The 26,251-nt window shown below is 36.5% G+C and overlaps 1 protein-coding gene across 9 annotated transcripts in view; it reads left to right on the top strand.

Annotated features, from left to right (window-relative positions):
* The first annotated feature begins 221 nt into the window (after positions 1 to 221).
* The window catches only part of PAPOLA (poly(A) polymerase alpha), a 73,813-nt gene continuing 47,783 nt past the window's right edge, over positions 222 to 26,251 (top strand). For 4 of the 9 annotated variants that reach the window (XM_068192468.1, XM_068192472.1, XM_068192474.1 and 1 more), the window contains exons 1-5: positions 15,769 to 15,912; positions 18,449 to 18,577; positions 19,645 to 19,722; positions 20,392 to 20,589; positions 24,484 to 24,704. In XM_068192468.1, coding sequence (XP_068048569.1) covers positions 15,897 to 15,912; positions 18,449 to 18,577; positions 19,645 to 19,722; positions 20,392 to 20,589; positions 24,484 to 24,704 — 642 coding nt within the window. In that variant the 5' untranslated portion in view covers positions 15,769 to 15,896. Of the gene's footprint in view, positions 370 to 923; positions 1,095 to 2,220; positions 2,330 to 3,290; positions 3,386 to 4,115; positions 4,227 to 8,931; positions 9,016 to 9,596; positions 9,686 to 10,195; positions 10,287 to 12,750; positions 12,829 to 13,569; positions 13,720 to 15,340; positions 15,470 to 15,764; positions 15,913 to 18,448; positions 18,578 to 19,644; positions 19,723 to 20,391; positions 20,590 to 24,483; positions 24,705 to 26,251 lie in introns of those variants that run through there. The other 5 variants (XM_068192470.1, XM_068192471.1, XM_068192480.1 and 2 more) reach the window with 4 other exon arrangements.

Genomic DNA, 26,251 nt, shown 5'->3' with positions numbered 1-26,251 from the left:
TGAGCAGCCCCGTGGCTTGCCTGCTGGCGGAAAGGACGGCAGATGACCTCATTAGCATCTGTTTTTGTCTCGGCAGTACCACAGCCGCGCCGCGCCGTTCGGAACTGAGTCCCAGCCTGAGGCGCCGCAGCCGCGCCGCTGCCCGGCCCGGGCCCGCTCTCACGGCGGCTGCGCGCCGCGCGCGACCGCCCGTGCCGCGGCGGCGCTAGGGGCGGCGCGCGCCCCCAGCGGCGGCCGGGGGAAGTGCGCCCGCCGGCGGTCGCGCGGCAACGGGCAGCGTCCCGGGCAGCGGCCATGGAGGAGGCGCCGCCGCGCCGCCGCGTCTTCCTCAACCATCTCGACTCCTACTGCGGCCGCAGCATCGGCGAGGTGACCGCGGGGCGGGCCCGCAGCTGCCCCCGGCCGCGCCTTCGTTCTGCCTCAGGCACCTCCGCCCGCTGTGGAGCCGCGGCTGGTCCCCGGGGCGTTCGGCCGGGCGGACAGGAGTGTCAGCTGAAATAGCTGCTGAGGAGGGGCACCGGAGCAATTCAAGGGATAAGACGGAGTAAAAATAGTTAGGAGCAGGAGGTGGGGCTAAAGCCGGTCGGGGGAGGTCGGGCAGCAGCTGACGGGTGGAGGGCGAGAACCACTTCCCCGTGAGGTGCCCCCTGCCCGAGCGGGGCCAGGTGCGCAGCGGGGGCATCCAGGGGCTCGCCAGCACCTTCGGCTTTGACACAAGTAGGGCACGAGTGGAGCCAAAACATTCCAGCTGAGTCTGAGCAGTCCCTACGGTTTTCCCTTCAATGAGAAGCTGTTTCTGAAGACCATTACTAACAACGGGAGCGCGGCTGGTCAGACGGTGCTGGTGCCTTCCGGAGATTACGAGAAGTTGTGTCGGTCTCAATAGATATTTGTATACAAATTATGTGTCTTGTATATTGCAGTATTTATCCACCTGCGTTGTTGGGGCGACGCTTGAAAGCCCAGAAGAAGAAGAGGAGGGAGATGAAAATGATTCAGTTGTTGAGGTTCCCGCAGGGGAAATCTACGAAATAGTGGGTACTCTTTCTAAACCAGAGAGTGCTAACCCACGTTTTGCAAAGGAAACATATGCAGTAAGTATGAGTCTGATTTCAGATTGCCTTTAGACAACATTAGAAATATTGCAGGACATGTAAAATGACCTGCACTAATGAGATGGTCTTTTGTTCCTGCTGGAAGCTGTATATACCTGATTTATTCCTTCTGCTTCCTGCTGCACTCTGGCTTCCTCTCTTCTAGATCTGACACAGCAAATAGTAAAAGGAAGGAACTCAGACAGAAAATAGATTATGTCCTCTTCATAGCTTTTTTTAAAAAATCTGTCTTGATGATCCACAGGTCTGCTTTCTTTTCCTCTCAAAGCTTACACTTCAAGTATCTCTCATCTTCTTTTTGTCTCTTATCACCATTTGAAGGTAGTGGTGCTGAAATCAAAATTAGTATCCCTTTTAACTGTTCACTGAAATCACATATTTCACTAGCAGCTAATTGTTCTGAATGCCTCCATCTTCATATAAAGAAGTGTATGTCCAGAGTTTAGTTAATTAAGGAGGCTTGCTTTTGTGAATGTGATTGCTTATTGCTTGATTTAGTTTTCTGAAACCAGAAATTGCCTCTGTCTCAAACTGATTGTTATAAACTGGTTATTATTCTTCTTATTGAAGAATCTCTTCCAATATTTTAAAGTTTTGATTCAGATGTCTATGCAGCTGAACTATTCAATCAGGAAATTATGGCTGGTGTTGTTTAGTTTTAACCCCTGCTTTTGTCCAAAGTGTTTGCTGGATTTGCTCAAGTAATATGGATAATCTGCACTTAATAAAAATTACAGGATGCTATCTTGCAAGGAAATTGATATTTTTTATGTCTTCTCCATTCTGCCAATGGATAGTTGTTTAAAATACCTGGATAAGTAGTAGATATTTTTGATACTCACAAATGCACTAAAAATATGGATCCTAAAATACCATTAAAAGTCCATATTTTTTATCTATGTTAATGTGTGCTCTAAATTAGAAATTTCAGCATTCAATTTCCATTTTATCAGCTTTCTTGTATCTGACAGATAAATGTTTGATAATGATCTTATGAATAATTCCAACAACCTAGTGTTAGAAAACCATCTTCTATCCAGGAATTGAACTAGAAGAGGACTTTTTTTTTTCCCCTAGTGACAGAATCTAACTGTTTTTCCCTCAGGTCTCTTCTCGAGAAGCACTCTTAAGCCACTTGCTTGAGTGTGAAATTGTTTTATATAATATCACTGAGGATGCAAACCAAATTGAGGAAGCAACGTGGGCTGCTTCTGGTTAGTATAGCTTTACCTGAATAGAAATTTGGTTTCTATGTAGCCACCAAAACTTACCATAAATGTGTAATGAAATTATCATGGATTCACTTTAATATAAAATTGGGTTCCTTGATGGAGAAATGCTGCACAAATTGTTTGGATAAATAGCAAGGAATCATGGAATGCACTGTCACATTCAGAAGGGAGAGAAGCTGACATGGAATGGTCCCGCTCTTTAAATGGCACATTTGTGTAGGCAGTAATTTCCCTAAATAACTGTCAACCATAGTCTCATCTATTTGCATTGGGAGGTAGATAGAAAATTTCCTCCTGTGATATTCGAAGAATGTTTCAATATTTTATTTAATCATTTTATTTTTCTTAAAAGTCCAATAAAAATATTGCTAGCAGTCTTTTGAAAACTTTCTCCTTATTGTTACACCCAAATTCTAATAGGTCGCTGGAATCCTTTTATGGTGAGAGTGCAATATGATTCTTTATATGACAGCTAAACTAAATTATGCTTTCCTCTTTATAGTATGAACACTCAGACAACAGAATAATTTGCATAACAAAAGATTCATTATCTTTTTTGATATTAAAATAAACTTTGTTTGCATTCAGTAGTTGTTTTTTTTTCCTATCATGAAAACTCCACACTTTTTTATTTTCTTTCAGTATTTCAGCAGTCAGTAAAGATTAATCATTTCCTAGTATAGATTGTTTTGTTGGGGATTTTTTTCCCCATAATATGTAGCTCTGTGGCAATTATGTCAATATAATTCTTATTAGCATTATTTCTCCATTTGTTCTCTTTCCTGATTTTTTATCTTTATTTTATATTAACTCAAAAAGCATTTGCTTAAAAAGACATCACATAGAACATTGGTATGAATGTCTATACAGGACCTTTATATAAAAGCAAAAATACAGTTTGAATAATACAGTTTAAAATAAAATCATTGCTTTCATTTAACAGCCCTACATAAGGAAATTGAGACTTTTGCAAAACAAAAGTTATTCATCCTCATTTCAACAATAATGACCTGGGCAAATACCAAACCCTCTGACCCTGTAAGTGATATCAAAACATTATTTTTTTTAACCAGATGTTGCCATATAATGGAAAATATTCATTATATTCAATTATGCAATATATTTCAGGTGTGTACTTCAATGATATCTGGTAAAGTGAGTGGGTTTTTAGGATTATTTCACCCTTTACCCACTACTTACTGCCAAAATTGCTGGATGAAATTCATTGACAGAAAAGTTTAGGCATTGGGCTATAATACAGAAAGACATAAGGAGTTGCTTGGTGAAGAGGCAAGAAAAATGCTAACCACAATATGCACTGTCTTTTAGTCATCAAAAGTCCCATGTTAACTGCATATTTAATGAAAAGCATAATTAAAATGGATACATCTTAATATTGGTATATGTAAAGTATTTTCAGGAGCCATGTTGGGTGCTTTGTAGTATGTTATTGCAATTCTCAAATTCAGTGTTACAGAAATAGAGTTTTTTCAATGTTGTGCAATGCTATATATAATAAAAACTAATGTTTTTTTAAAATATAAAAAGTAGTTTAAAATATTTTACTGTGAAATTTGAAATTGAACTAATGACATTTTCAAAGTGCTGAACCTCAAGCATCAAATTCAGAACCTTGAAGAATTTCAAATGAAGACAAAGTTGAAACAGGTTTTAAAGTACTTTTAAAGGACTTCCTTTAACTATATAGACCTTTAAAAATTGTTCTGTTTAAAGACATGTATATTAGTCACATTTTTTTTCTTCATAGGAAGATCCTGAGGCTCCTTTTAATGATGACGATTTTCGCAAAAGAAAGTCTCATCCTAGCTTTATGGATCACATAAATGCTGAAAAACACATTGTAAAACTCGGGAAAACTGTATGTATAGAACTTTTTTATAAAAATAAGCTGGTTTGTCTTCTCATTTAGAGCTTTATCATAGTAATGGAATTTATAAACCATTTAAATAAGTTTTAAGAATATAATATTGTTCTTATAAATATGCATGATGCAAATTATTAATAAAATACAGTAACATGGAAAAAAATATAATGTTCTTTGAAACCCAAGTGTATGCATAATATAAATCCCAATTTTTTTTCCTTAGGTAGGGAGTAAATCATGCTCATCTTAAAAAAATACTGTTTCTTTGGTTGCACCAGAGACAATCAAACCTGGGGTCTGTGTGGAAAGATTTGTGGAAGAAAGAATGTAGAGGAATGAGATATTAGTACAGCTCTAAAGAATAGCAGCTTCTTTAAATATTAGCAACCTATGCTAGTATTACAACTCATTTAAATACTTAGATGTTCTGGCCACACCTATCATGTCCCTGGATGGTTTGTGCTCTTGGAGCAGAGGCCTTGTTGACTTTTGGTTCACCCTATAATTCACTTTAAAACCACAGCCACAGAGCTGACAGAGAATAGCTAAAATATATTATCAGTTTACATGTTTTAAAATCCCCTCCTTTAGCTTTGCTTGCTTTGGTCTCATTAGACCATTAATCTTACTAGAGAACAGACTATGCCTCTATTTGTATTTAAGAACTATCATTAAATAAATACCAATAGTGGCTCAGCTTACAATTCAGGAAAATGGAAGCTGTTGTCATTAGTGATGGAGTAGTGAGGAGGTTCAAAGACAACAAAATACGCTGGATGATGAAGGTGTCATTTGGTCATTCTACTTCTGTGTTAGGAGTCTCCCATAATCAATATAATTCAATGTCCATTTTGGAAATGTATCTAGCTAATAACAGAGTTTATTGTGAAAAAAAACTTTTCTCTGGTTTGAGCATATATTTCCTGTGTTATGTCCTGCTGAGAAAATAGCCCTAGAAATTATATTCTGTTCTACTGTAGATCTAATAGTACAGAATACAAGTAAAATTTTGGTTTACAGCTTGAAAAAGCAGTGGTAAATTGGTTTTCCTTTTACTATGCTAACATGGATTTGTAAGACTGTGGGATGAATTTCACACCTGCAGTGTTAAAAACATGAAAATTTTAAACAACTTCTATCAAACCTTGTGTTAACTTCTGACACTATTTAATACCCAGATGAATTATTGACAATTTTTCTGACTAGTCCAAAGCACTGAGTCACTGCATACCAGAAGTATTTATATAATTAACCTTTAAGTGTTTGCCAGCCTGAACATCTGTTGAGAAGACAGATATGTAGCAGTACATGATAAAGCAGCTTGAATATTTTCAATACCTACCTGCTGTAACCCTTTCAAAAGGAGCCCCTTTCCTCCAGAACTCCTGTTCAGCACCAATGGGTATCACTGCCCCTGGATGGTTTCTGTCAGCACTTTGGAACAGGATGGCTCCAAAGCAACTTTTCTTCCCATTAAATCAGCTTTGGCTTCCTGTAATGGCTGGAGACTTCTGGATTACAGTCTTTACTCATTTCTAAATTCAGTGGTATCTAGGGAATATGCCATCAGTGAAAGAAATTACAGTATTATTGTTCCCTGCAAAGAACTCAGACACTAGGATTCATCAGTCTTGTCAGCTAGGTAAAAAAGCTCTTGCACCAAGAACAGAAGGTTTTCTAAGCCTAATTGCCCGTTCAGAATGCAATTTAATGGAAGTTGTTTCTTAAAGCAAGATTTCACCTCTCTGCATTAGTGTACCTCTCACCAAGTTTTTTATTAAAATTCAGTAAGTCTGAGAGTTTAAGAGACTTTGTTTTTTATCACTAGCAGTTTTTTACCTTTACTTCTCTGTTTACACAACCTGAATGTCCTGAAATGCACTCAGCACATTCAGGTTGTGTCACTTTTCTCAGAAGTTGCAGTTTCTGGGGTCCTGCCAAACTCAGAATCCTTGGAGAAATATCTGCCTGCCAAAGGCAGAAAAGCTCTTCAACCCCCATCTCTGTTCTCAGTGACATCACAGTTCCCGAATCTATTTAGACATGTTTCTCATTTCAAGAAATTTTAAAGAAGCAAGCAAAGCAAGAAGCAAGCGTAAAACAAAAGCAGCCTAGAACTGAGGAACCCAGCTAGAAAGTGACACCTAGTGGCTTTAATGAACAACACACGGGAACGTGACATTCCTTACCCGGGACTAAACATGCCGCGAGGAACCGCGGCTTGCCTAAGCATTGCCTTATTTTTAAAATTACCTATAGCCGAGTAACGTCAAGTAGCACCTTCTCAATGGGTGGCTTGTGACACTAAGTAACTATTGTTAGAGGAATTGAACCTGCTTTACAGGTATGCATTTCAGTGAAATGCACCACTCAGTGCAAAACTATGGTTTGTCTTCACACAAGGCAGGACTTAGCACAAGGTACATGAAAGAAAATCCTGTGTTACGTTCTTTTTAAGGGAAATGAGAAGTAGCACATCCTGTGCATTCAGAAGAGGCAGGTATTTCCTGCTAGGAGACAGAAATTACTACGTGTCTTCTGGGACGTGTCTGCAGTCTTTCCAAAGCAGCCCTGGGAGCTGCTGCTCTTAGATGCAAACATTATCTGTCATGGTATTACCCAAGCAAACTCAGTGTGTGCTAAGATCCAGGTAGTAAGAGATACCTCTGCCCAAATTAAGATGCAAATGAGACCACAAACTGAAGTCAATTATACAGATTTTATTTAACAATGAATATGATGTAGAGAGATACAAAGAAATAGAAAACAGAGGAGAGAGATCAAGCAGAAGATAGTCACCACCCAAGGATCCAGTGATATCATGTTGGTCCTTCTTCATACTGGGCTTCTCAGTGATGGGGGTCCCAAGATAGTTCAAAATTTTCATATTTATACATTTCAGCAAAGAAAGAAATTAATGTTCATTGGCTACAGAGTTCTCTTAATCTATTGGTTAAATTATTCCTTCACTTCTAATGATTCTTAGTCCCATGCTCATCTTTCTCTTCTTTTGAGTTGATGGGTTTCTTGGGTCAGAAGGCCATGAGTTGGTGGTCATGATCTCCCCCTGCCAAAATTAAGTTTTACCCAGTTGGACCTGATTTCAGCACACTTGCTGAGATGGTTTTCTTTATGGCCTGTAAATTCTGCATTCTTTGTGATCATTATCAGCAAAACATTCTTCTCCCCAAGCTTTGTTAATGTACTCCTGGGATAACACCCAGACAATAGTACCACCTTTATCTTATCTCAAGTTGCCACTGTGGTGGTTTTTCTTACAGTCCAAGTTCCAGGTATCCACAGACGATATTCAGGGGGTCTTCAGTGATGGTTAGTGGTTGCCATCTGACCCATAACTGGGGGTGATCTTTGTTTGACCACTGATACCCATATGAGCGGTTTCTTCATGATGCTGTTGGCCACATTGGGAATTTTTGTCCAAATGCGTTAACCAGGACGTACTAACCAGATCACCCCTACCATGCCTGGAGTTAGTGATATTCTGTAGCTCCCTTCTGTGTTTATGCCATGGCAAGTCCTCCTGTGGCCCTAGCAGTGTTTGAAAAAGGCAGCTGCCCTTACAGTGTGGAAGCTCTTCTGCTATCTGTAATGTCTTCTAATTTTAGTGTTTCTCGTAATTAATTACAAGCTGTTGAATTCAGTTCAGTTGAAGTAGTTTTTGTAACAAAGTTTTGCTTTCTAAGTATATAGACAAAACGGCATAGATACAACACACTGACTTTGCAACTTGTTGAGTTATATGATTCTTTGTTTATATAATCTTTATAAAAGACCTGCCTTATTTTTCCGCTTCTAAATTATTATAAAGATGATAACAAAAGGTCCATTCCCCTCTCCCAAAAAAATAAAATTTATCTCAAATCTGCACATGTATTCCCACTATGATTAAGGCAGGTTCTTTTACATTGTATGATGGAGATATATAATGCCTAGGATATTTACAACATGAGATTTAATAATTTTGTTTCATCTTAAAAATTTAAAAGTGACTAATTCAAAAAACTTATTCAAAAGCTTTTCTCCTTTCAGATGATTTTTTTTCCCTGTATAACCATCCTCACCATTGATACAAATAGTAACATGTGTGTCCAAGCAGACAAGCAAATTAATGACATTACACAATAATGATCAGCCAAAAATATGTGGATTAATCATGATGTGAGGTTAGCAAACCATTTAAATAGTTCAAAAAAATTTTTTTTAATAATGCATCAAAATGAAGATAAAGACATTGTAAAATCATTAATCTAGCATTTTCTGCTCAAATAGACAGCCAAATGCAATTAAAATTCATTGAAAAAAATAGCTGCAATGAATTTCAGAGTAATTTTTCCTTGAAAATAGGAAGTAGAAGCATGAGTTATCGTGTTCACTTAATTGATTTGCATAACTTCCAAATTTTACCTCTTAATTTTATTTTAATTTTATAATTTTTGTTCAAATGTAGACAGATCTTTTTTTGAAGACAGCTGTAGACAGTCTTTTTGAAGGAAGTAATAATAATATGACTCAGAAAGCTATAGGATATGCAACAATTGATCTAGTTACAACTTGGAAGTGATACAGTTTGCCCACTTTGTGTATTTAGTGTACATGTATTCAAGAGTCAGTGTAAAGCTGTATCCCAATTGCAGTACCAGATTTTGATAAAAAATTTCCTGCTGATTTCACTTTTCAGAACAAAAAAAAGTTTTCAACTTACGTTGTTGCCTCAGGACATCAATATGGAGCTGAGGAAGGACTCTTTCACTACTTTTTTAAGGTAGACATCCAACTACATTTGAAGGATCATTTAATTTCTAGGGGCAAGCTGCACTGGAATTGAATACATTTTTAGCAGCCTTGGCATCATAAGCTCAATGCTTTCATAAGCAGAATTTTTTTGATCCTTGTGAAATATTTTAGCTACAGTGGAAGTGCTTTTCTCTTTTTTGGCTCTATTTTTTCTTAGATATTTCTCTAGTGTTTGAACAGTATCTCCATATGTACTTTCCAGTGAGAACATATCTGTCATGTAAATGGAATCCAGGGAAATGTCTTTCTTTTCAACATTAGAGTCTCTCTCTCTCTCTTTTTTTTTTTTTTTTTTTTTCCCTTAGGGTGATAAAAAGTAATATTTGTCAAGATTAAAGAAGAATCTTAAAAAAAAAAACCCTCTTGCTTTTAGTAGGCTGGCAATCAGTATTTCTCAAGAATGATCTCCTTTATTGCAGTTCTATTAATTATTCAATAAACTGAAATTTAAAACTTGAATCTACATATTTGCTTAGTAATCAAATGTTCCTTTTTTATCTCTAGTGAAAAGTAACCTTTTTTTCCCCTCTTTATTGTCTGTATTTTCAGATGTGTTGGCTTGGTGAGACTCCTGCAATACCTGTTTTTGGAGATGGAAACAATGTTATTCCAACCATTCATATTCAAGATTTAGCAGTGTAAGTGGAAAAAAAAAAATCTCTGAGCAATAATTGATACCTAGCTAGAGAACAAATCCACTAGAGAGTACTGAGGCTTTTAAATTTGGTGGATTGGTTTAAGGTCACTTTTGGCCCTTTTAACTGAGTCAAACAAACCCTTCAGTTTCTTTAGAAGATGTGCCTTCTGGAAAACTTATCTGACTGTTGCACTGCTTTGCTTTTAATAAATGACAAGTCATGCTCAGTCTAGACTGTGATACCTGTTTACTGTCTCAGAACTGGAAATGGATTGTGAACTCTACAGCAGACTAAGATAATATCCTTTACAGACATAGTGTTTTATTTTAGCTTCTTTCCAAATCATATGTGTAGCTGTGCTTCTTTATTAAGTAAAATATATGTGAAAATATGCTCTGAAATGTTCTGCAAGAATTTGCAGACTCTTGATGTTTTATGAACTGCATTTAACAAGGAAAGCCCTGGAGGCTTCTCCAAGTACCAGCCCGGGCTGTATTTGCTGTGTTTCAGAGTGTTGCAAAATGTAGCAGACCACAGGCCCGACTTTCATTATGTACTTGCAGTAGATACATCGATGCACACACTTGGAGAATTAGTTAAGGTAAGAGAGTTGATAAAAGTGTGATTATTTGAGTTTCTTTTTTGTTTTTTAGTATATCTGTATGTAAGGTTTTAAAACTATGCATTTTACCGAAGTAGAAGTTCCTAGGTCTTCCTGAATTATCCTGAGTGGTAAATTACATGGAAGATTACTTTGAAATCCTCTAAGATTTCTGTCCTTTAAACAAAGTAGTTTACTTGATCTTGCAGAACTAATTTTTGCAGTATTATCATTAGCTTAAATAGAAATTTTACCTAAGAAAGTTATGGAGAATTGTTATGGGATTGTTATGGAACTGTGATTAGATACTGAGTCTTTACCATGTGTTTCCCTTCATATTGTGAGGGATATCTTGTTTTTTCCAAGAGTTTTGAAATTAAGTCTAGAAGTAGTCTGAATGACACTGGTAAACTATACACTGTGATAGTGAGAGTCAACTCATAGGACACTTGCTTATGTAGTTTGAGCAAGTGTTACATAAGGCCCTTTTTTTGGGGGTTTTTTTTTGTGGTTTTTTTTTTTTTTTTTGGTTGTATCAAAGAGAGCTTAATGAAACAGGGAACTCACTAGAAGATGAAACCTGTGCTTTGGTTCAGGTAGGCATCCCAAGGAGAGTGGCTGGTGTCCTTTCATAGATATGTGGTTGTTTAGAAATGCAAAATAGAGGACAGGAGTAAGTGGACAGGTTTTGGGGACAGGAAGTTGCCAGTGGAGAAGGTGCTACAGAGAGTTGTCCTGGCAGGGAGCTGTACCAGCCCCAGGGAAGACTGGAAAGGTGCATGGGAAAGAAACACCTTGAGAGTTACAGTTGAAAATAGCTGAAGATGAGAGTTTAGAACGAGTACCACATATGCCTTTTCCATGCTTACTTTCAACTGGGTGTCCACTAACTGGCATCATTGAAGCTGGATTACTTGATCTGATGTTGTTACGGTCCAGTTTAAACCCAGAAGAGCAAAGAAAACTAAATCTCTGTGTATAAAATGGAAAGAACTCTGGAGGTTCAAAATATATGCCAAGAGCATGATTAAAAGCAAACTTGGTTAGATGTTGGTGCCAAAAAATTGATATATTTTATTTAATTCTAAAAGAGGCAAAGAGAGAGAGAGAGGAAGGGAGAGAGGAAGGAAGGGAGTGGGGGGACAGGGAGCGAATGACAAGGGTTAGGTGGAAGCACATCACCCATCTGAGTGTCCCAACGACGTCTCATTGCTCCCCCCATCTGGACTTCTTCTGGTGCTGAGGGTCCACCACGGCGCAGTGCATAGAGCCCAGTGGGTTAATGCACGCTTTGGGCAGGTGGGAACGCCCGCGTGTCCCCCTTGCAGGGCCCAGTTGGACACGGTCCCTTGCAACACTGTGGATCTGTTGCATCATGCTGCAGTGCTCGGGTGCAGGGCCTGGGGAGCCCTTCGGGGGGCCTTTGATGGGCCAGGACACCCCTCCCGTTAAGCTTGTCTCCGGGTGAAGGGCCCCTCAGCTGAGCTGGTCTGCACAGCGGAGGATGGGCGTCACTGCCTCTCACCGGAGGCATTTTCACTACACACCCAAAAGGTCTCGTCCCCTCCCCGCCCCCATCTTTGGGTGCGAGGCTCTGTGAGCAGCCTGGCAGGGATGGCCCTGGCGCTGCGGTCGCCGCTCTGAAGGTGTTCGGCTTGTGCGCTGTGAATGTACCCTTTTTCCCCAGCGCTAAATTGTTACTTTATCTTATCTTCATCGAGCAGTCCCGGGCCTCATTCGGAGCCCCATTCAGGGCGTGGTGGTCCTCTCAGCCTTTGTAATACAGTTTGTGCTGTAATAGGCAAAAGTCCTTCATGAAAATATTTAACTCATAAACTATAATATTTCAGTCTCCGACAATGGTGTCTATAAATGCTCATGATTTTATGGGCTGTAGTGGGATTTAAATCTATTTTAAAGGGCTATAGGAGTAACTAACAATTTCTGTCTAATGATGAAATGCAGATGATATGTGGAGAGTTATCAGTGGCATTGATCTGAAAACCCTTCCCAATTGTTAACGGAACTAAATACCTCAGGAACCTGAAGTGAAAGTGCTGGGAAAATAAAGATCTTCAAATAGATCTGAAGCACTAGGAATTTATTCATTTATTTAAGAGCTTTATAAAATTTTCTGTGTTTTTGGGTTGTTTGAATTTTTTTTTATATTGCAGGTACTAAGGAAGAAGTGTTACTTAGTAATCAAAAGCTATTCAATACTAACATTAAAGTTAATATATTGTTCTTAGATCTATTTTAATCAGTATCCTGATTTTGAAGGCACAAATGTATTGTTCTTAGATCTATTTCAAATCAGTGTCCTCATTTTTCAGTCACAGTGTAATAAAATTTAATGCACATATTTTATCAACAGAAATCCGGTTCAATTTTTTCCTAAGAATCCGATTTGTTAAGTGGCTTTGGAGTGGTATTTTGTTTATTTGTGTGTTTGTTTTTCTCATAGTGTGTCAGTAAAAATATTGGACCAGGAAAAATTGAGAAGGTTCCTAAAGAAAATGCATTCCTGAGCAAAGAGCTAACAGTCAGTACTTTTCTTTCTTTTATTTCTTCATGAAAGTATTTAAACTTAAAAGTATAACATAATGAAATATATAATTTATTTTTCTTTATTTCACCAGAAAAAAATAGCCCCAAAATATGCCTAAAAATATTTAAAGTGAGTTTAAATTTGGAAAATAAATAAAGTAAAATATAGCCATCATAAACCACAGAATTTTGAAGAGTTACAACCTCATTTAAAAGAATAAAACACTGAAGCTCTGATGTCACTGTTCCCCTTAGCATATGGGAGCACTCTAACAAAACCTACACAAAATTATACAAATAAAAAAAAAGTTATTAATGCAGTGCTGCTAAGGCTGATGAACACAGAGTACATACATTACATTGTATTCATCTAATTATCTGGAATAAACTGTTCATAGGAGAAATAAACAAAATACAACCCAGATAGTTTCAAGATCATACTTGATACATTTATAAAATAGGTGATTCCTTGCAATTACATGAAAACTTTTCATTGTACAGAAAATTGTTTAGTGTTGCATGTTCTAATAGGTCATGAGAACACCCAAATACAAATATACATTGAAAATTAATATTTTTAAAAAGCTTAAAATATCTGTTTTGCTTTGTATGCAAACCTTCTCTCCCAAGGCTTTAATTATTTCTATTCTCCCCATCCATTCTAGTCTCTTGTTCCAGCTGTTCTTTTAACATGCATAGTTTAAGTCTGTAAATAAGTGTAGCTTTGTTCCCTCAGCAAATGCAATTGGATATGTTGTTTGTGAACCTGAGAATGGAACCTATTTATCTGAAAGACAGTTTCAACATTAAGTGGTTTGCTGAGGCAGGACTGATAGAGAACATTGCTCAAGTCATCATGGAATACAAGCAAACTCGAGGATTACTGGTAATGCTTTGGTATATACTATTTTAAACTGCTCTTCTCTCTTTATCTCCAATAAAAATGGTTATATAAACGCAAGTCTTAAATTAATTAAGAAAAATACATAGAAGATGGATATAGATGCAAAATAAGTGAACATAAAAACTTAAAATTAAATTGAAGAAGTTCAATAAGAGGCAAAAAAAAAAAAAAACCTGAGTTTTATTTCCTTTATACCTAAATCTGAAATTCTGTAAATGCAGATTAGCTTAATGATGGAAAGCTGCTATTCTGAAACTTGTTTCTTTATACACTATATGGCACTCTTGGTATATTTTGCCTCAGGAATAGCAATTAGTGTATCTTTTATTTAAGTTTGTTTTATAACAGTTAGGTGAGTATTTTTTGCCCTCTATATATTCAGTTAGTGTAGATATTCCAGGGCAATATATTTATATATTTATATATTTATATTTATATTTATATTTATATTTATATTTATATTTATATTTATATATTTATTTATATTTATAGGTATAGGTATATTTATAGGTAACTTAATATTATTTATATTTATATTTTCATATTAATATTTTCATATTTATTAATATATTTATATATTCAGTGAGTGTGGATATTCCAGTGCAATATAGCCTTCCTTTTACCCTGCTCTGTAGTGTAACTTACTGGGCAACTTCACTATTTCCTATGTTATTTAGAACTTCCGTATTCAGATCTATAGGTTACTGAAAGGTGCAGAAAAATGCTTGTTTACATCCAAGAATCCATAAAACTGTCTATATCTGGTTCAAACTTTGAATAAGAGTTCAGGGCATGTTAAACAAGATAAAGATACTATACTTAAAGGTTATTTATTGGAAGTCCCTTAATAGCTCTGAAAGGATTATCAGATCTGCATTTGGGTTAAACTGTTGCATCTAAGAACATATGCATCTAACTAAAAAAAAACCAGTACATACCAGGTAGCAAGGAGAAGGAAGGCTAGCTAGACTGTCCCTGTCACTACTTTATTGCAGAGTTTCTACTGTCAGATTTACTAAATTAAGATAGGCACTTAATTATGTATGATTTTGAGTTCATTGCATAACATATTTAATAAGTGTATACTGGGATCCTAATTGCAGTTACTCATCCTCAGGCTAGGTAGGCTGAAATGAGACATCACTTAGGATTGTGACAGATATGGAATTTTTGAGGTCAAGAAAAAATTTTGATGACAGCAACTCTATCTCAATTGGAAAGTGGAAGTATTGCATGTTTATAGTAGAATATCTGCTACCACATTCCAAAATTCACTGCATCCTATCTGTGGGATTGTGTTTCATCTCTTTGGATTATTCAAACATTAACTAGCCACAACAAATTGGTCTGTAAGTCTACTAAATAGAAGCATGCATTTTCTCCAACAGGAAATTTCATCATTTAAGTAACTATGTTACTGTGGATAATAGAGAAGATATTCAGCAAGAAATAAATAAATAAATACATAAATACATAAATACATAAATTTTCATTTTTTAACTGCAATTGCTATTTCATATTAGCCATATTAAAAATATTGTTGCTTTTACATAAAAGCATCTGTGCTGTTTGAATGATGTTGTATCTTTATCTTTTTTTCCAGCCTCTCAAAATTTGCATTCATGGTCCTCCCGGGTCTGGCAAATCTACCATTGCTAAGGAGCTCTGCAAACACTATAAGCTACATTATGTTGGGATAAATGATGTGATTTATGAAAAAATTGCAGATCTGGTGTGTTGCTCTTTTCTAACATTACTGTTATTTTATTTTGCTCCGATTTTAAGATGTTTGGCAGCATTTAAAAATTACCTATAATCCCATTATTTTAGAATGGAAATATCTTTCAACATATTGATCATCTCTGGTGGTTGCACTGAAATCTTTTTAGAGACTGGAAGTTGCTCAGTATCTCACTGTTCATGAGCACACATGAAAGGAATCTTTTTTTCTTTTATTACGTCTGTGTATAAAATAAATTCAGTTATTGAATCTCTGAACCAACTCATATTTCTGTTCTTGTCATCAGGAGCAAATTGTGGCTAAAGAACCTGACAAGGTGGAAGGAGAAGCAGAAAGAGAAGGAGAAGATCTTGTAGAGGAGGAGGAGGGCGAATATGTAGAAGCAGCCAAGGAATTATTAGATGCAATAAAAGAAAACATGCAGCAGAATAAAGGTAGGAAACACAAAGTATGCTGATGGGATTCAGGTAGCTAGTGCAACCCCATGCAAATGGAAATCAGGAAATAAATTTGTGGTCTAGACTTTTAGCCCCAATTAAAATCAAGAATCAACTGGAAAAGGGAGAGGAAATGTAGTGAACGGTTTATGAGTTGAGATAAAGACAGGGAGAGATCACAGAGTACTGTCATGGGCAAAACAGACATGACTTGGAGAAATTATTTAAATTTATTGCCAATTAAAATCAGAGAACCCACCCCTCCTTCTCTCCAGAATTTAACTTTATTCATGATTCTCTGCTTCCTCCCACCAGCAGCACAGGGAGATGGAGAATAGGGGTTATGATCAGTTCATCACAGTTCTGCTGCTGCTTCCTTCTCAGGGAGAGGAGTCTTTTCCCTGCTCCAGTGTGAGTCCTTCCCATGGACTACATTTTTTTATGAACTGCTCCATTGTGGGCCCCTTCCACAGGATGCAGTCCTTCAGGCACAGGCTGCTCCCTCGTGGGTCCCTTCAGAGGATGCAGTCCTTCCGGCACAGGCTGCTCCCTCGTGGGTCCCTTCCAGAGGATGCAGTCCTTCAGGCACAGGCTGCTCCCTCGTGGGTCCCTTCCAGAGGATGCAGTCCTTCAGGCACAGGCTGCTCCCTCGTGGGTCCCTTCAGAGGATGCAGTCCTTCAGGCACAGGCTGCTCCCTCGTGGGTCCCTTCCACAGGATGCAGTCCTTCAGGCACAGGCTGCTCCAGCACAGGTCTCCCATGTGGTCACAAGTCCAGGCAGCAAACCTGCTCTAGAGTGGGCTCCTCTCTTCATGGGTCTACAGGTCCTGCCAGGAGTCTGCTCCAGTGTGGGCTTCCCATGGGGTCACAACCTTCTTTTGGACATCTGCCTACTCCTGAGTGGGCCTCCTCCATGGGCTGTAGGTGGATCTCAGCTCTCCCCTGGACCTCTGTGGGCTGCATGGTGACAGCCTGCTCACCATGGTCTGCACCACAGCCTGCAGGTGGATCTTTGCTTTGGCGCCTGAAGCACCTCTTTCCCTGCTTCTTTGCAGACCTGGGTGTCTGCAGAGATGTTTCTCTCACAGATTATCACTTCTGTCTTCCCTGGCCACATTTTACTTCTGCACAATGACTTTTTCCCTACATAGATATTTTGACACAGAGGCATTTGGTCATTTAGCATTTGATTGGCTTAAAAGTGGTCAGCAGCAGATCCATCTTGGAGCCATCTGGCATTGGCTCTGTCAGACATGGGGGAAGCTTCTACGAGCTTCTCAGAGAAGCCACTTCTGTAAGTCCCCTGGCTAACAAAACCTGTCCACACAAACCCAATGCAAAGATACACCTATCAAAAAGTGACATATTTTTAAAATAATTCGGTGCCTCTTTAATCGTAGCACTTTCATCTTTCTATTTCACAATTTTTTGATAATGTCATGTTTTCTTCTCAGAGCAGAGAGCATAAATTTCTGTAACATGAAGTAAAAAGCTGGTGAAACATACCTTTGTCAAACTTGCAAAAATAAAAGTATTTTAGTAAAAACAAGTGCACGCTAATGTGAAATTGTGGGGGTTATTTAAGAACCTCATACTTCATTAGAAAGTAAATACTGCTTACGGAAGCCTGTACAGAATTTTTAAAATATTGAAAAAAGATTCCTTGCTGAAAACTATTAGTTACCATCTGTGTATGAATAATGCCATGTAGTTTTGGTCTTAGTGTTTAACATTTTCCATGTGGTATAAAGTGATCCCCCTTAAAAATGCAATCTGTTGCTGAGGTTTTACCTGATTTAGATCTTATGTGTCTGCAAAGAAATGAATTTCTTACACACCTGGAATCTTCAGTAATGAGATCTATGGCAGCATCTCTTCTGCATGCTTTGATGTGTTAATTAAAATAACAATGTCTTTTAAAATAGTTACATACTTTTATGATTAGAATCATTTATAAATATCTAAGACTTTTAATAGCCAAAGCAAAATAAAGTAGGAAACTGGAGTTAATGTTTGCAAAAGGACAAAATATCAGGTCAAACCTGACTTTTTCCTCCTACATATTTTCTCAACAATGTAGGAGAGGTAAATAAACTAATTTGTATCGCAACTTGTATGAAAATGAATATTGTAGAGCCTGTCTCATGTCTTCTTTGAAAGACTATCTTTAAGTCTTACAGTAAAATGAAAATAGAAAATTACTACTTTCTTGTGACTTTTTTCTATAAGTATTTCTTTACTACTTCTATTAAAATCTGATTGTAGCATTCAAAATAAAACTAACTTCATGTTTAGATCATTAAAGTACTAATGATTATATCCTTTAAACACATAGGTATTTTTATTTTATAGCTACACTTTAATATTCTATAGATTGCTGACAATGCGTAATATACAAATAGTAACTCAAAATATTAAACTTTTTAGGGTCTAAGTAGAAGAAAAATGTATTAAAATGTATTAAATGTTAGTAAAATAATTTTCTATCTCTTGTTTCTATAAACTAGGCACCTATTAACCTTCTTTGTCTTAGGCCGTCTAGGTGATGAGTATCTTATTAAAATTATGAAGGACAAGCTCATGTCTATGCCTTGTAGGAATCAGGGATATGTTTTAGACGGGTTCCCAGAGACCTACGAACAGGCAATGGATCTTTTTAAAGGTGTGTATTGCTTGGTTTGGTTTTGTTGCTGCTTTTGTTTTTATTGCTGCTGATGTTGTCATTATCATTATTGTTCTCAGAGCCATACTGCTTGAGTGCATCAGCACTGTAATGGCTGCATTGCAAGATACGAAACCAAGTTTTGTGATGTGTGATTATTAGAATGTGAGAAGGACTGTTATGCACCTTATTTAATTTATGCACAAGATAATTTTTAGACTATCTTTCCTGGTAAAGTAAAAAGTAAATGCACAAACATGGAGGATGCTTTCTTGTACAGTGTTGATTTACTCCACCTAAGCAAGCTCTACGGCAGAATTTCTTAATAATGTTTAAGGGCTACTGAATGAGGGGATCCAGCCAGTGCACCAGTACATATTTTGTGAGCCAAATTAGAGTGTATTTATTAGATAAGTTACTGTAGATATGACTTCAGAGAAGCTCTGCAACACACATTTCAAATTGTGAGCAAGCACTCTCCATACATTAAGACCAGGAATCATCATCATGTTTAAATTACAACTGAGGTTTGAAGGTACAGAAAAAACAGTTTTGTTCACCTTAGTATGCTGTTCTGCAAATGGTCATGCTCAGCTGATACTCTGCAGGCAGTTTTACTGACTATTCATAACAGCAGACCCTTAGTAGCAAAAATCATTTTAACCATAGAGTTGTAAAATATTTCTATTCACTGTTCTGAGCCTTGTCTCTTTTTTTTTTTTTTTTTTTTTTTTTTGGTAGAATAATTTATTGGTCAGGAGGAGAGGCCAAAGATAAGACAGAAGTTTTAAAATTGGACATATTTAAAAATTGTATATGCATGTACATACATCTGTGGTATAGGCAAACAACTACTAGTGTAGCAAGGTAGAACTCTGTGGTACATGGCAACATGAATTACTTACTGAATTCTCTAAACTGGTGTCCAGGTTAGATTCATTTCCAATTATTAGTATAATTTGGATATTGGCAAATCTATGTTTTACAGGGCACATTTTTAGCAAATATAGTGATATTGCTTCAGATGAAAATGAGAATAATGACAATAATTTCTAATTTTGTTTTAGTAGAAGATGATGAAGCAGAAGAAGAAGAGGAAGAAGCAGTAGGCAAAATGTCTAAATTTAATCAAATAATCATACCTGGTAAGTTTGATAGATTTCTTTTTAAATAAACTGAGGAGTTTTATTTTCTAATTAAATAAACTGAGGAAAAATTGCTGCCACCAACAAGAAGTCTAAAATATCACTCCATCTGTTCCTATTTAATTTAACTTAAAAAACCAAATCTATTTCATGTAATGCTGCTGCCCTCATATTTAAAAGTGAACAATTAATCATAGAATCATTTAGGTTGGAAAATACCACTAAGAGCAGCAAATCAAACTGTTAACCCAACACTTCCAAGTCCACCACTAAACCATGTCCTTAAGTGCCACATCTCCATATCTCTTAAATACCTCCAGGGATGGTGACTCAATCATTTCTCCTGACAGCCTGTTCCAACCCTTGACCACCTTTCTGTTGAAGAAGTTTTTCTTAATTAAAAGGAAGGATTTGGTTCCATTTCTAGGTTGTTTGCTTGTTTGTTTGTGGTTTTTTTTTTAATGCCATCAGCTGTTGGCTGATAACAACAGTAGTGGCTGTCTTATTGTGATTACAGAAGCTTAATGGAATAAAAATGTAATGCATTGGTTATGCTGAGAATTTAAATAGAGCTGTTTTCATCTATGTAGAAATTGCTTTATCCTGCTGTTTTTGCTTGATTCCTTTGGAAATTTTGTATATATTCAAACAATATGTTCTTCTTCACAGAATTTATTTTTTCTTTGACTGCATCTGATGAATTCCTTATAAACAGAATAATAAAACTGCCAGAAAGTGAAGTTGCTGGGACTCATTATACTGAGAACCAGTTCCTGCAAATTCTGAAACGCTTCCACAAGATAAATACCGATGATGTGACGGTTCTCAACTATTTTGATGAACTTGAAATACATCCTCAGTTTATTGGTATGGAATAATAAAATTAGTAGATATAACATGAATAAAAAAAATTTGTTCTTACAAATTTAACACTTGCAAAAAGCAAATAATAAGTGTCCATATATAAATAATATTTTATTAACATTGCAGAATACGTATACAACAAGCAATTATATACCTGAAAAAATGTTCTTTTACAGCTAAACTGTTTCTAAAATTTGGGGTGTTAGTTGTTCCTTTGTGTGATCTTAATTATTAAAATAATTTTATGACTGAGGTTACAGATCTCTGCACTGGCATCCTTTCAGATAAGTGTAAGAGTACATTTTCATGGACATAAATATTTTGATTCCTTATATTTTTTTTTCTTTAGACTTATACTCTGGTGCTATTGTTGTCCACAAAAATTGGATTTGTTACCTGGTGGGCAACAAGCTAATAATTACACCCTGACGAGAGGCATTGATTGTTTATTTCAGAGTTGTGCTGACCTCTGTGCATGGTGGTACTGCACAAATCAAACACCCCTCGTATCAAAACTTTTCACTATTTCTACATTTTACCAAAGGGATTAGTACATAGTTCCCTTATTGATTAGTATTCAATCTTCTATTGGATAGTTATTCTCTTTCTTCCCATGCTCAGTGTTTCTCTTCTTTTGGGTCAGTGGGTTTTTTGTGTTGATGGTCTGTGGTTGTGTTTTCCTCACTGCTGGCATCAACTTTTAACCAGCTGGAGCTGATTTCAGCACAATTTCTGAGTTGGCTTTATTAGTTTCTTCCTTGGGTGTTCTGCAAGATGTCTTTATGGCCTGTAAATTCTGCACTCTTTGTATCCACTATCAGTGGTACATCCTTCTTCCTGAGCTTTGTTAACAGCCCATTGGTCTGAGATCATTGAGTCTTCTTCAGGCCTACACCTTAACAAGGTAATTCTACCAACAAGTGATTTGTTTTTCTAACACCTGGACATCATTTAGAGCTTGCTGTCTGTTTCATAGGTTAAATCTGCCTTCTTGTTGATCAAGTTTGAAAGTATACAAAGATGAAACATCAAAGTACATAATTTCTTAAGTAATTTTTTACATTTTCCACATTTTGCAACACCATGACAATATGTGGGTAATCTATAAATTAAGAAGCATTTAAGAAAATTACTAGAAATTAAAAGTGGAAGGCTAAGACTGAATCTCTTTTGCACTATCCCTGTTTGTGAGAAAATTTGTTTTCCATACATACTATCTAGAAAATTGTTATCACGGGGAAATCTTGAGAATATAACTATAATCTGATTATTCATGCCAATGAGATCAGTGTGACATCATTCTAAAGAAAAGGTGGGTTTTTGTGGGTAGAGGAGAGGAAACAAAGAAGAAGGGTGAGACCTCTGCAGCTAAAATCAAACCGCTGATATTTGGAATGTTCATTTGAGCTGAATTATGAAAAGTTAATTGTTCAACCCCTTTAGCCACAACTGATTCTCCAAGATTTGTTTTATTGTCAGTCATGGAGATTATTTTGAAAATAATAAGATATAAGTGTTGTTAGGAAGTGTAGTAGTGGGAAAAAATAGTGAGTTACTGCAATTACTTTAGAATTGAGGAAATTCTATTGTGGAATGTAAATGTTTGAAATGGTAAATATTAAGGTCTGGTGTCACCAATTGATCATATTCTTAGCTTATACACTTCTAGATATGCAAGTAGAGGCACTGTCAAAGAATTATGCTTAAAGATTATTCTTCAGCTGTAGCCCATTCAAATACAGGAAGTCATTTGCATGCTGATTTTAGTTATTGCAGTATCACAACTGTGATGTTATAGATGATTTTCACATTGAGTTTATTGCATTGATGCTCCTGTTCAAATGAGCATCATCTTTAGGTCCTGTTTGTCTCAGAGCTGTCTCCTTACCCATTCACATTCCTGGTTGTTACCCACAGAAGCATGCAGGTGTGTTGCTTCTGCTGCAAAATGGTAGGAACAGATTACAAAGAGAACCACTGAGGATCCTCCAGCTCAGCCAATACCCCTCCATTCTAGTCAATGTTTCAGCTGGATTTTCAGATGCATAGAATTAAGTAGCAATGGATTTTATCAGAGTCAAACTGCTTGCTCAGTTATATTCTGAAGAAGGGGTTAAAAATTGTGCTTGTCATTTGTTAAATATTGTTTCAAAATAAAAGTTTTCTTCCACCTTAAATTAAAAAATTGTAACATATGGTTTTATGTATCATTTTTATGATTAGTATTTTTTCTGAGTTTGAAATATGATTAGTACAAAGGAGTGGGCTTCAAGATTCTGGAAATTCAACTTTGCTTTGATGACTCACTGTATGGAGACTGCAAGTTAGTTATCTTGTGTCTCGTTTGTCTCATTTGCAAATTGGAATGGTGACAGGCATGTTAGATCTTATACAAAAAGGTATGTTAAAGTTACAACAGCAATTCCCTTTGAAGACCTAAATTTATGAACTCCTTCTCCAGTGATCTTTTCTCTCAGCTAGCATCATTGCTAACTTCATTTTTCATTTAAAAGGCATTAGTTTTTGAGGATAAATCTAGTTAATTCTGATTGCTGTAAAATGAACATTGTACTCTTCTGTGACCATCTAAAAAATGCAGTCTTTGAGACCTCAAATTCAACATTGAAAACAGTCTTAGCAATACTTTAAACGACAAGAAAAGTGATTTTCTTTGTAATTTATATACCCAGGTGCAGCTAAAATTGTAGGAATAATGGGCTGCTTGCCTGGCAAATGTATTGCTTTAATTTGGAATACTTCAGGAATGTAATTCCTGATTTTTTGAAAGAAGCTGTAAAGTAAGTTTTATCACATAGAATTATGTTAGTTCCCTCCTCAATTCATGATCAGAGTTTGGATTTGAGGTCCAAATCACAAACACTTTAACTCTTGGAAAAATGGTATTAGTATTTGAGAGTCTGATTCTGCCTGAAACGGTGATTAGAAAGAACAGGGAAAAATGTTTTGCCAATGACTTTCAAAATAACTTCTTAAAGAACTGTGGATTCTCATCTAAATTCTGTATTCTGATTCTTCTTTTTCCCTTCATCTGCATGCTCTCCTTAGCCACTTCTGTGCTTTTACACCTTCCATTTCATGTCCTTGAACAAGCCCTTTACCTCAGTATCCTCTACCTCAAACGCCCACTTTTCCTCTTTTCCATGTACATTCCTGTACTGCTTCTGCCTCCCCACACTGAATGCATACAGAAACTGAGAGCCCTGGAGAAAGTCTTCATTCTTCTGTATTTTTCTTTTTCTTCATTCTTGTCAAGTTTATTGCGCAAGGAACTTCCAGCAATTAAAAGGGGAGAAGGAATAAAATGAAAAATAAGGTCTTGTTCAGTCCTTATGTTCCTACATGATGCTACAAATTAGTTTTGTAAATATAACACAGTAAGAGATCAACTGGAGAAAGGTCTGTGTATTTGTAAATCTGTAAGAGTGAAAACATTGGAGTTTGTGCCACATCCTAACAACCTATTTTGTAGCATTCAGTGGGGAGAGAAGGACAAAAGTTATGGTTTTGTGCATCTGGATAAGTTGACATAAGATTGATGCCAGGAAGATCTTTGAGAGATGGTATTTCACCTCTTTTTTGGGTTTCAAAACCTGGGCAAGCGGCAATTGTTAAACAATAGTTGCAAAATTTATTTTAGTATGTTTTTTTCCTTACATCAGCTTAAAAGGCAAACTATTTTAGCTGAAACTGGTAAAGAAAATCAGATTTAGAAAACTTCATTCTATGTAACAAAATATTGACATTTCTAAGCAATTGAAAACATCTTTTACTTGAAAATTCAAACAACATGAAGACAATATATTTTTACATCTTGCATAACACTTCAGGAAAGTTGACAAAAGCCTTGAAATGGTTCTCTCTTGTATTGTTTAAAAGATATAGCTGTATATGAAGATTCTGAAAACAGACTTATTGTATCAAAGATCATCAAAGACATTGGAGAACCTCGGAATTATGGTTTGACAGATGAAGAAAAGGAGGCTTTGGAATGCCAGGCAGCTGAGGAACGCCTAGTCAAAGAAGCTCAAGAAAAAGCTGAACAAAAGCGTAAAGAAGCTAAGGAAAGGGAAGAAAGAATGGCAAGATGGGAAGAGTGGGTAGGTTAATAGATATTTTTGGGTAAACATTATTATTTATGTGTTTTAGATGACTTCAAGTAATGTTATGTAAATACACTTGGGAAACGTAGCATAAATTCTCTTGTTCCTTATATCCTACTTTAGGTCAGGGTTAGGCTATCTCCACAGTGCATTTGGAAGCCCATCTTACAGGATATAATGTCTTTTTTATTACAGACATAATTTTTTTTTTTTTACATTTTGTTATCAGCATGTCTTTAAAATACTTTTATGGTACTCTTGTTGCTGCTGTGCTGTAGCTCTTCTATTTTACCATTTATAAATATCTACTACAATCAATGGATATTTTCCTTACCAAGTCAAATAGGACTGTTGCATTTTGCTCAGTTTACTTCTAAGCACATGACTAAGTCTTAATTATCAAACTAGATTTTTAGCTCAACACTGATTCAATCTTCCTGCCTACACTGCAGAAAGGTTTCCGAGCCTGCAAGAACCTGTGTAAGAGCTGAGTACTCAGTTCAGTAAGGACTACCCGATGCAGTCTGAAGGATGGTTTTTGTTTTCTAATAAGTACCTGGTATTTAGGCTACCTGATCCCAGAAGACTTGCATGTAATGCTTTTTCCTTATTTACTTTTCCACACCCGAGGACAATTTAGTTAAATGACCTGAAATGCACACTGCAAGAATGTTCCTGTTCACACCCAAAGTCAGGCCATTTCACCAGAAGGCAAGTCTATTGTCTTCTTTTAGAGCGATTTAAAAACAAACTGATCATTCCACAGAGAAGTCCTTTTCTTATATTTGAATGCCCATACGCATCTATGGGGTAATAATATGCTGAAATTACTGACTTTTAAAGAAGCATTTACATTCCTCTGATGTTGGCTTGTAAATAAGGGTTTTCTAATCTCTGATTATTTACAGCTTCATTCAACATTAAACAGCATTTTGTACCCTGTAAAATTCGTAAGAATAGCTAACACGTTTTAGTTATATTCAATCCAAGCCATCTACCTTTAAAAGTGCAAACTGCATTAATCAAAACTGAAGTAGGTGTTTAAATAAAACGTGTGTTTAAGGTTATCCTTTAAAATAGGCAGATGATCAGATCTAAGCATCTGTTGATTTGCCCTTGACACTGTGGATTAGCTACTGTCTCTGAGCAGTGGCCAAAGATCACTTGCAAGATTTATTCGATAGCACTCCTGGATTGAGTGAATAAGGTCAAAATTGGTGTACCTGTTTTATCTGAATATTGCTTTTGTCTTATGCCTTCAGTATAGAAAAGCAGTCTTCAGAGTATGACCTGTTTGCTGTATCTATCTATGACTCAGGCTACTAATTAAAATGAGTGAAGAGAGGACAATGAAAACGAGCTGGAGTAATCTTCTGGCTAAAGCTGCTGCAAGTATGCATTCTACTAAGTGCTGTTGAATGGAAGGAAGAAAAGCTTGCAGCAGTTTTATTTCCTCATCCCTCTTAATTTTTGAGTGCAAAAATATCATTTGATTTAACCTGAATTCAGAAATAAATTTAGCTGGTGGAAACAGATGTATTTCA

This window comes from Anomalospiza imberbis, chromosome 6, assembly GCF_031753505.1.
Source record: "Anomalospiza imberbis isolate Cuckoo-Finch-1a 21T00152 chromosome 6, ASM3175350v1, whole genome shotgun sequence".
Lineage (NCBI taxonomy): Eukaryota > Metazoa > Chordata > Aves > Passeriformes > Viduidae > Anomalospiza > Anomalospiza imberbis.
This window is presented reverse-complemented; position numbering and strand designations above follow the sequence as displayed.